Source organism: Frieseomelitta varia, unplaced genomic scaffold (assembly GCF_011392965.1).
Source record: "Frieseomelitta varia isolate USP_RPSP 00005682 unplaced genomic scaffold, Fvar_1.2 scaffold_783, whole genome shotgun sequence".
Lineage (NCBI taxonomy): Eukaryota > Metazoa > Arthropoda > Insecta > Hymenoptera > Apidae > Frieseomelitta > Frieseomelitta varia.
In genome coordinates, this window is record NW_025110571.1 from 232,832 (window position 1) to 245,493 (window position 12,662).

Below are 12,662 nucleotides of genomic sequence, written 5' to 3' on the forward strand. Positions count from 1 at the left end.
AGTGTTTCGTATATATTTATACGTGTGTGTTATAATCAATAAAAAAATATTAAAATAAAAATAATATTAAAAAATTAGTATAAAAAAATAACATTAATAGAACACAAAAGTGTGTGTTAAAAAATATTATAAAATAATATATCATGTGTATAGATGATGAATAATGCAAACATGTACATAATATATATATATATATATATATACATACTTATGCAAATTAATATTCCTATCAATATTTATATCAATGTTCCTATTAATTAATAATTAATAGGATTATTTAATTAATTTTAATTCCCATTATATGTTACTATTTTATATAATATTAATATTTTACTATTTTATATTAAAATATTGCTATTACATACAATGTAAAATATAATGTAAAATATTACTAAATTACTATTTTATATAACGTAATAGGTGTTAATATCTTAGATAAAAATGCACATTTAGAAATTGAAAAAATATCTTGTACAACATTCGGACAGTAATTAAAAAAATAGTAATTAAAAAAATAAACATTTAATAAGTTCCACGTGCATTTATGTAAAATATTAACAGTCATATATATATTGTAATATATATATATATATATATATATATATATATATATATATATATATATTGTAACATATATTACATATTATATATTATATTATATATAATACATATACTATAATATATAATATTAATATATTAATTTATATATATATATATATATATATATGCATCAATAATATTAATAATATCAATGCAATATTTTATCAACAACATCAACAATATCAAGTCAAAATAACGTTTCACCAATAATACTAATAAAATTAATGGCGAAACAATATTCTAACATAAAGTAACGTTCTACTTTCCACAATCTACAATCCACACATCACTTCGTCGAAAGAGCCTACGTATTTAGGTTCCGTTCACAAGAGGAGTAACCAAGCACAAGGGGGTGATGTTGAACCTGCGATGGACAGAAAATTGAAAATGGGATTTGTTTAATTAATCTGCCGACATCCGGGAAATTAAGGGGACGTAGTTTTCACGATGGAGCGCGTAGGTTTCACGGTGCAGCTCTGTTTTCACCGGCGCACGACTCGCGCCCAACTTTGGAAGATGCAAGCCGGCCAGATTCAAATTCTTCGCGCGAAGCATTCCTCCACCCCCGTTTCCTGCTTCTTAACTAACTTTCTCCACGGCGTCGTCTGAATTTTGATGCGACACGGCGCACATCATTCCCTTAATCTCTCCCCCTCGCGTGTATAACCGTGGCGAGCATAACTGAAGCAACAACTATAGATTTTATTATTGATTTGATTATTTTGTATTATTAGTTGATTATTGATTCAGATTACTGCTCATCGTTATATTATATTTCATACATATATTACGATATGGCGTAAATATTGTAATTATATTACAGTATTAACATTATAATGTTATATCATATTGTTGATCAGGCTTGCTATATGACATTTATAGTTGGTTTGATTATTGACTATTGATTTGATTGTTTTGAATTACTATTTGATTACTGATTTTAAATTATTGTTCATTGTTACGTTATATTATATATTATATTATATTATATTGGTTTGATTATTGACTATTGATTTGATTATTTTATATTATTATTTGATTACTAATTTTAATTACTGTTCATTGTTATATTATATTTTACACTATATTTAGTGTAAAATATAATGTGTTTACAGTTATATTTTACATTATATTAGGATATACAAATATTGTAATTATATTACAGTATGTTACAAAGTAATAACATTATAATGTTACTTATCATATTGTTGATATGTGATATCATGCTCGATATATGATATATGATATATCATGCTCAACATAACATTATTATCATATAATATTTTTGTTTAGATTAATATATTAGTATAATTTATATTAGTATAAAAATTAGATTGGTGCATGTGAAAATAGCCTAACCCAAACTTTGACGATATGTAATTTCTTTGCCAATCTTCTGATCTAATATTGTCTGTCCTGAAGATAAAGATTTCATGAAAATCATTCTTCATTGTCGTTGATATTGATTATATTGTATTATATTGAATTGTGATTATATAAGATTATTGTTAATGTATATAATTGACATTTGATTGATGCATAAGAGAATGATGAAACATTAATACGTTCTTTATATGAGTCAAAACAATTTCTACTTTTTTCTAATCTATTTTTCTAACAATTCTGTATTATATTGTATGATATTGTGTTACATTACATCACATTATATTATACTACATCATATTACGTTGTTAATGCATGTACAATATATTAATATGTTGAATTAGTATATAAATGTACAATTATATATCAATATTAATATATAACATAACATTAACTTATACTAACAGCTAACATACTAATATATACATATATTAAATTACTAAATTATGAAGACATACAGAACAATTTTTATTCAATTTATTAATGTTATAATAATACGTAGTTTGCTTATGAATCTTGTAATTTTGTATATTCTAAACCTATGGATTTCATGAGAATCATTCATCTAATCAACGAAATTCCGCCAATTTGAAAAACCTAAGAAAATTGATCTAACAAATTCTTATTCAATTGTCTATGAAATCCCTGTCGCAGCAAACGTTTGCATAATTAACGCTTACATTTCAGTGGTTAACTGTTCAGTTATGCTCTTCGCTGCCGTTATGCTTCGTTTAAACATAACGTTGAAACGAACGATCTTTTCCTTTTTCTTCGGGCTGGCCGAGTGATTCGTCGAAATCACCGGGAATAAAAGCGAGAAGATAGATGGATAATTGAACGTGACGGCGGATTTATTCGAAATCGCTCGCGCTGGAAATTCGGCAAGGGTAGAAAGCGAAAGTCCCTCACCCTTGACCCGACATCGACTGTGTTTCGCGCGGAATTTTTCCCGCGTTTCTCCAATCTGCATAGATAAAAAAAAAAACCAAGTAAAGAGAACGAAAGAGAGAGAGAGAGAGATGGCTAGATTCAAATGAACTCCTCTTTTTTTTCGGTTCTGTTCTCGTTCCGGAAAAAGAAGCCAGTTCCAGTCGTTACCGCCTCTATTTACATTCTATTCTGCATGCGGAACGACCAGAGAGTTGGCTGTTTAAAAAAAAAAAAAAAGGAAAGGAAAACAATCCTCCGCTCATTTTTCTCTTCCTATTGTTGTCACGCCGCGTGAAAAACAAAGGCGAATCATTTCGGATCGATTGGTTATCGAGTGGAATTTCGAGAGGAACGTCTCTGGATATATTTGAAAGTGAAATTTTGCTTCTGATTTTTATGGCGATTGTCGAAGTTATTATATAGAAATTCACTGTCTCTTGAGTGTCTTTTCACAGATTCTCTTTTTCGTTATTATAACGTAATTTTCCAAGAAATTCCATTTTGAATTATTATCAAAATTCCAATTGTTATAACATATGGAGTTACCATTAAAATTTTGTTTAAAACTTTCTCTACGCACGAATAAAAATTCACAGTACATTTGAGGTGTGAATTTTTAAGAAGTCAGAATGTTGAAATTTTGACTCGTCAGATATCATTGTTCACATTTTGATCATAAATATACCTGTATCTAGCAAAGGATTGCATTGAAAAATAATTATGTGATTATTAAATATTACTAATATTACTAAATATCCTAAATATTATCCTACAGCAACATAATTATATTAAAAAATAATTGTATAATTATAATTATAATTAAGGATATTTACTGTTGTTTTAATAAATTTTGTTACCACACTACGTACCTAGTAACGTACGAAAGTGATCCAATAATTACAGCATAAATACAAAATATAAAATACAACTACAATATAAATTATTGAAGGATATAGTTATAATACTGTTTATAACAACAAAATCAATATTATATTACAATTTTGTATTTTATATTATGCACAGTGTAATAACCAGAATGATTCAACAATTGTACAATTATAATTTTATACTTTCATAATATAACCTATAATGTATTCGATAATATTATAAAATTTATAATGAAACAATAATTGTAAATAATAATAATATAAATAATAAATAATATCGTTATATTAATAAATAATAATATTATAAGTAACAAATAATAAATAATACTATGGTAATAAATATTCGATAATATAATATTTATAATAAATAATAATTGTAAATAATAATAACATAAATAATAAATAATATCATTATATTAATAAATAATATTATAAGTACCAAATAACAAATAAAATAGTAATATTCGATAATATAAAATTTATATTAATAATTGTAAATAATATTAACATAAATAATAAATAATATCGTTATATTAATAAATAATAATATTATAACTAACAAATAATAAAAAATATTATCGTAATAAATGTTCGATAATATAATATTTATAATAAAATAACAGTTGTAAATAATAATAACATCACACTATTGTATTATTATTATTACAATGTTATATTATTATTATTATACTGTATACTTCATTATATTATTATATTATTATTCATAAGTAATAATTAATTATACGCGCGTAACACACGCGGTAATGCACAAAAAATTGACTAAAATTCAGCACAACGTGCAAATACAAATATATACAAAAAAATATAAAGTTCAAGGTTCCACCTTGACCTTGATCCAGATTGAAGACCTTGACCGAATGAAACCCGAGGATCTCTGAAACTGATCAGGACTACCTCCCTGACCAAGGTGTCGCTGTCACGCCAACGTGAATTGTTAGGCGAGCCAGGATAATGGACGTAACGGCGCGATTTCGACGGTCCAACGTCGTTCGCCATCCCGGCGGAGATAAATGTTGAACTGAAGGGCCGAAGGGCACGCACGTGAAATTGCCATGTTCAATCCGTTCGCGAAGATGATACCGGCCCGGTTTAAGCGGTTCGACGTTACAGGGGCGACACTCAATTGTCAGTCGCAACGTGAATTTGCACAGGTGTCAGGCGCAAGATATCATATCGGGGCCGCGCGCTCTGAATGGATGAAATTGCTGAAGCGAATCGCCGCGACGTGCGTCAGATCGGCCAGCTATCGGCGAGCTACGTGAAATGAATTTAGCTACGCTGCCATGATCCTCTGATCTGATCTATGCGTCGTTAGACTGCTGCCACCGCGGCTGTCTTTTCTGTCGTGTCGAATTTCGCAGCGTCGAATGAACGCATGTGTTACGTGTCTTATGGTGGGCAGCGTGCGCATATGGTTGTGTTATATGTTGTACGTAGTTTGTCAATCGGTGGGTGAGGAAAGTATTCGAACAGTCGTGTACATTCATGTACAGGGTGATTCACGTGACTTGCACGCTTGAAGCAACTTTTACATACATCATACGCATTTTACATTCCTCTAATGAGAAACTGTTTGAAAGTTTGAACTGTTCGAAAGTTGTATGGTTTCAAGGGAGACAAAAATATGGGGCGTGTCGATTTCGTCATCTTTGTTTCTTTCTTTCTTCTTCTTTTAGTTGGACCATATTTTTTGTTTTTCATCGTAAATAAAGAGAGAATATTAAAAAACCCACGTTGATCCTAAATTTGATAGTTGAGTCAATTCAATCAACTAAATTCAGTTACGATAATTTGTCTAATATAGTCGGAGGATTCGACAATGTTTGCCTTATTTGTCTTGTATGGAACACATAACTGTACATTTTTCTATCGTACAAAAGAGTGGCTCACGAACAATTTTATGTACGTATGTACTTATATATATATGTATATGTGTATATATATATATATAAATAATTTATTAATTTTTTTATTTTATTGCATCGCGTGTGTGATCATGAAAGTATCAGACTATATCTTGCATACGTTATTTGTCTATAATTTTCTTCATTATTCAGTATTCGAACACTCGTGCATTCATATATATATGTATATTATTAATCTATTTATTTATTTTTTTGTTATTGTCTATTGTATATCGATCATCAAAGAACTGTGTGTATCACGAAATATAACAATATATCTATATCTTGTGTATATTATTTGTCTATATTATTATGTATATTTGTGTATATTACATAATTCTTTATCCATTAATTTTTTATTAATTCATTATTTTATTTATTATTTACTATTATTTTATTTATTATTATTTTATTAATTTTTTATCTAGATTATTTATCTATAAATTCTTTCATTATTCAGTTTTCGAACACTTGTATATTCATATATATATATATTATTATTTTTTTTTTTTTATTGTAAATTGCATATTGATCGCGAAAGTATTCGAACACTTATAGTTCACGTTATATTACATATTTTGTATAGAGCATATATAGCACATCCCTATTGTGTAAAATATTCCACTTTTCTGTAGTATATTGTAGTATATTAATTTCTTTATTGTACGCAGTGAAATATTCGCGGAAATATTCGAGCGTTGAGCTTGAATGCTCAAACGATCAGAATTTGACAGAATTTATCCACACCACGATCCGGTCAATTAATCATTAAATGCCCGAAAGAAGTCTCTCCCCCCTTTTCAATCTTACGCGATCGCGTGATTTTTTTTTTTTTTCTTCCTTTCTTTTTCTTCCCTCAGCTTCGCCAACAGTGTGCCAACAGGTTTCCCATTCCGTCGAGGAGATGGAAATATATTCCGGGAGCAGCTTGGGATCGTCGCGAATAACGCGGTGATTTACGATCCGGCGAGCAGTCATCGGGAGAAAAAGGCGGGAAGGAGGGAGGGGAATCAGTTCGATTTAGAGCCGGGAAACCCGGTGGAAACGAAACTGGTGGAGAGCTACTTAATTATCTCGATCCGCTGAAGCAAGAAACTGCTTTTTGCACTAATGGACAAAATGTCCCTCAAAAATCGACGCGCCGTCTCTTTTTTTTTTTTTTTTTCATTTTGCTGGATTTTTAACTCTCCAGCCCCTGTGATGGAGAGAGTCCCATATTTTCCGCGAAACGTTCAAAAATGTTCTTCTCTCTCCGATTCTTCTTATCGCCTAGCTGAAGAAAATATGTTGCCACGTTGTATTAATTAAGTTTATTATTATAAAGTAATAAGAAAGTAATATTTAATATTTAACGTGACAAATGTGTGTGTGTAATATTAAATATTACTACGTTTTGTGTAATTTTTGTATTAAATGTGTAGTACTGGATGATATTATACTGTATGTTAAAAATATTTAATATTTAATATCGTAATAGTAATAACATATATTAATTAATTAATATCATTGTTATTACACGACAACATAATAATGTAATATTTGATACAGCACAGTGATGGTTAAATATTTCAATAATAACATTTCTTTTCGAATAATAATATTTTTAACATTAATTATAGAAATAAAAAAAGAAGAATATTTCGGACGTTTTATGAAACTAATATTAAATATTGTATAATAATATAATATACAGTAATATTCAAATGTTACAATTAAATAAATATCACTGTAAAAATATTACTATTCATTGGTACTCAACTATGCTGCTTTGGTCTCCAGAAATTATTATATTTAGTGTACTGTCGTTATATAAAATATTAACCACGAAGATTCAATCGACAGAGTATTTTTAACACTAGAATCACCAACGACCGAAGCATAAAAATGTCCATCAAAGAAGATTTTCGCTAAAGCAAAGAGGTGAAAAAAAAACTTCGCAATACAATAAAAGTATACAAATAAAGTTTATATAAATCTCTAAAAATACACCATTTCGCATCGATGAAATTTCTTTTCCAACGAAAAGAATTACGATAAACTACATACTACATACTTTACATATAGAATTTATAACATCTATTATAACTTTCAGTTAGAAATTTCATCGATGTGAAACAATAATGCATTTTTGAAAGAGACATTATTCTGTCAACAATTTGCACAACAAAATAACAAATATATAACAAACGATAAAATGAAATATATAATAAACATAAGAATGAAATAAAATACACAACATTATATACTCGCAATATTTATTTACAATATTATGTTAATAAATTGAATATTGTTATATCCAATTGTTAAAAATTGAATATTATTATATTCGATATATTAATAATATAATTATTAATATTATATTATTATATTAATAATTATATAATATTAAATATTATATTATTATATTATAATATTATAATATATTATATTAATTATTAATATATTAAATATATTATTATTATATTCAATTATTATAAATTGAATATTATTATATTCAATATATTATATTATTGAATTGAATATTACATTAATAAACTGAACATGTAACACGTGAGTGATCAGTTTCAATCATTTTTGGCGCGTGTTAAACACGCGACCTTGAACCGACACGACGTAAAACCGATTCGCCGAAGGCGATGATAACGCGGAACTAGATCGAATCGATGGAGCAACGTTGTTCCATCGATCGGGATGGGGTGATTTTCTTTTTTCCTCCTCCTATTTTTTCTTTCCTTCTTTTTTTCTTTTTTTTTCGTTTCTGTCCCATGTGACAGGTTTTGAAACAGGTTCGTTACGTAAAACAGCGTTCGAGATGCGTCGAATGCTGCGAACAATGCCACCGATCTATTGTCGTGTATGGATAATGCGAATGGCTGTACGTTATATTGGCTCGTAATCTGCCTTTCTGGTTAATGAAAAGCTGCCGCCGCGTCCCGCCACCACCGTGGAAATGATTTCGCCTTCTTAGAACACCGCCGCCCACTCTAGCTAATTAACCTTTCGCGATCTAAATGCCTCGAGGACGCCCCCGAGGGCTCGATAGGCTCGTTCATCGAGACCGATTCAGAAATCTCCAAGTTTACTCGTTGGAAACGTACGGCTCGCGTAAGATTCACATCGAAATCCATTGCGCGAAGAGAACGAACGCACAAGCTACCGATTAGTTGACTCTGAGTGTAAATTTAAAAAAAAGAAAAAGAAAAAGAAACACTAAATTTATTACGTACGCTCTGTCGTGCATAAATAATTGGACAGTCCAATTTCACAATCGAAAAGTCGATGTCTCAGCTTCCTTTTATTTTTTTCACGGTTTAACACTTCTATGTTGTTGATTTTCTACGATTTATTGCAATTGTTAAATTTCATCTGAAACGAGGAGTACGTACACGTTGCTGGCATTTGGTAGAATTGATACAAACTTTTTCAGTATACAAGAAATTAGTCAACCCCTTTCAATCTGTGCAAATTGATACCAGCTATTCTATCAACTGTATTATGTACGATTTAGTATATCATGTTATATTATTGTTATATTATTAAATTACACGTATATATATTATGTTATAACATTAATACAATACAATGTAACGTCATGACATATTGTAATATTAATATATTGCACTGCATCAATATTAAATTAATATATTGTACGAGTATATTATGTTATATTATTATTATGTGCAATTATAATATAATGTACCATTGGAATATAATATTAATATACTGTACAGTATATAAAATATATTATATATTAATAATATTAATATACTGTACTATAATATACAGTAATATACTGTATTATAATATAATATTAATATACTGTAATATACTGTACTATGATATACTGTAATATACTGTACAATAATATACTGTATTATAATATAATATTAATATACTGTAATATACAGTAACATACTGTACTATAATATACAGCAATATATTGTATTATAATATACTGTACTATAATATACAGTAATATACTGTATTATAATATAATATTAATGTATTGTAACATACTGTACTATAATATACAATAATATACTGTATTGTAATATAATATCAATATACTGTATATATACGGTATATTAATATATCGTATCGATGTAATATATATACAATATTATAATATTGTGCCTACGTTGCAAATATCAACAACTGTCTAAACTTATGCACGACAGCACACGTGTGTATGTATATATATATATATATATATACATAACCAACCACCGCGCGTGAATCACACGGACAGGGCGACAGAGACCCAGAGTTGAACAGAGACAGAGAAATCGACTCACCCTCGTTCTCGTTGTTCCCGATGAGAATCTCCGTGTCCTTGAAGTCGGCCTCCCTCAGGAGATCCAACGGATGCTTGGGCAGGAAGATTCCGTCGATAGTGGGAGCGGACGGGAAGCCTAGGATGCCCCAGTAACTGTTCCACTGCTGAACGGATATAGTCTTCGCGTCCACGGACCTCATACAGGCCATCACTCGGGCGGGATTCTCCTGGAGCATGGTCGAGTTGCAGCCACAGTCGTCGACCAGTATCCTGGCCACTTCGTTCGCCTTCTCCCCGGTCATGTAGCTCCACGGTGCGTTCAACGTTCCACTCTGAAGGATACCACGGCGTACCAAGCCGCGTGTTACCGGCGAGATCAAGTGCAGGGACACCGAACTGCCACCGGCCGACTCGCCGAATATGGTGATCAGCTCGGGATCACCGCCGAACGCGGCGGCGTTGTCTCTCAGCCATCTGAGGGCCAACGCCTGGTCCCACAGTCCCATGTTGCCCGGCGCTTCCTCGCTGTTGGTGAAATGCTTGTTCAGGTAGAGGAACCCGAATGCACCGACTCTGTACTGCATCGAGGCGATGATCACGTTGCTGGTGGCTGCCATGATGTCAGCGTCGTACACGTCCAACGTGGCGGTGCCGCTCATGAAACCGCCGCCGTAGATCCACACGAGAAGTGGCAGGCCGTTCTTGTCGCCGTTGTTGGGCGCCTCGGAGCCCTTGTGCCTCAAACGGAACTTCTCCGGCACCCAGATGTTCAGGTACAGGCAGTCCTCGGAGATGTTGGTGTTCGGATTCCACATCTCCTCGCCGGGGAACCCGGGGAAGTACTCGTACCTCTCCTGGTAGCAGCTGTTGGGCAACACGGTGGCGTTCAGCACGCCGTGCCACGGCTCGATCGGCAATGGTTTTCTAAAACGGAGGGGTCCGATCGGCGGCTTGGCGAACGGTATCCCGTAGAATATGTGCACCTCCTTGTCGAGTATCGTGCGCGAGAATCCGCGTACGAGGCCGCTGGTCGTCTCGACCACAAGCGGGTCGTTGTGCACGTTGTTCCTCTGGCCGGACACGCTGGCCCGGGCGAGACTCGCGCAGACGAGCAACAGGAAGGGAAGAACCGGGCCCGTCATCGTGGTCCACAGAGGAGTTTCGCCGATGCACACCTGCCGAGAGTGAGAGACTCAACAAGTTAGCGAGTGGGGGACCCACCGGTGGAGCCGGCTTTTGCGCGGAATCCTCTCCTCTCTCCAACCACGCCGCGTTTCACCGTTTACTCTCTCTCTCTCTTTACGTACCCCCTTTTTTCCCCCCTTCGATTCACCGTGACCCTTTTTTCCCTTCGACACGCACACGCACCAGCGACCAACCTCGATGCACACGCACGCGCGTTTTCACTCTCTTCTTTTTATTTTTCTCTCTCTCTCTCTCTCTCTCTCTTTCTCTCTGAGATCTATTTCGTTCTAGTACGTCGCTCGCCGAAACGAAACACACCTTAGCCGGAGCAGCCACGCTCCGCAGACGTTGGTCACACACTGGCGGAGGAGGAGGAGGAGGAGACTAAAGTGCGCGCGAGGTGGTGTTCGGCCGTGATCCGGAAGCGGAGAGCCAAGGGCACACACGACTTGCGTCGCGGACTAGGCGAGCGAAAGGGACGAGGCGCGCAGACGACGGGCGAGAGGCAAAGAGGGTTGCGACGATATTGTGCGAAGGGTAGATTTTTCGCGCGGCGGCCGGCGAGCCGCGTTGCACGGGGTCGACTGATGGAGGCAGCGGAGGTGGCACGGAGTCGAGGTGCGCCGTTTGGGCTTGGTAGTGGTGGTGAAGGCGATTTCAGACGGTGTGCTGGTGGTGGTGGTGGTGGTAGGCGGCGGTGGTGGTGGAGTGTTTGGCGCACGCCTCGCGCCCGTACATAGCGATGGCCATTCGATTCCCTTCCTGGTAAGTTCTCTCTTCTCCCTCTCCATTCTCATTCTCTCTCTCTCTCTCTCTCTCACTCTCTCATTCTCTCTCTCTCTCTCTCTCTCTCACCAGCGATTTCATCGTCCGGGAAGATTCCGGTGCCTGGAACACGCGCCTACGTTCGATAACGAAGTTCTAATTCCGCGGATATTTCGACTTTACTTTCGAACTTACTTTATTTCGAGAATCTTCCGTTCTGAATTCAAGCTGGCGACCGAATGGTGGATGAAGATACGTCTGTTGAAGAAGTTACAATTTCAAAACAGGTGGGTTTTTCGAATTTTCGAATCTCTCGCTCTGAATTTACAGCGGTAATTGAAATCACAATGAATGACAAAAATGACACGTCTGATGGGGAGTGGGTTTTCAGAATTTTTCACTGATATTTAAAACGACTATGAATGATAGGGAACAGATCGTTGACTTGGAGGATGGTGGAGATTAAATTTCGTGGATTTTTGGATTTCATTTTCGAATTTTTGAAACTTTTTCTATGAATTTATAGTGATTTATAGGGGAGAATGGAAATTGTGATTGATCATGGAGAGAAAATTGTGGACTTGCAACACACAGCTACGTCTATTGAAAAGGTTACAATCTCGTGGGTTTTTGGATTTTGTTTTAGAATTTTCGAGCCTTTCGTTTCAAATTTATAGTGATTTATAGGGAACTGAAATGGTGATAGATGAT

General features: G+C 33.9%; 1 protein-coding gene across 1 annotated transcript in view; it reads right to left on the minus strand.

Annotated features, from left to right (window-relative positions):
• The window catches only part of LOC122535879 (acetylcholinesterase), an 83,229-nt gene extending 71,301 nt beyond the window's left edge, over window positions 1-11,928 (minus strand). Inside the window, exon 1 of the mRNA XM_043667759.1 lies at window positions 10,021-11,928. Coding sequence (XP_043523694.1) covers window positions 10,021-11,143 — 1,123 coding nt within the window. The 5' untranslated portion in view covers window positions 11,144-11,928. The remainder of the gene's footprint in view (window positions 1-10,020) is intronic.
• Between the last annotated feature and the right edge of the window lie 734 nt (window positions 11,929-12,662).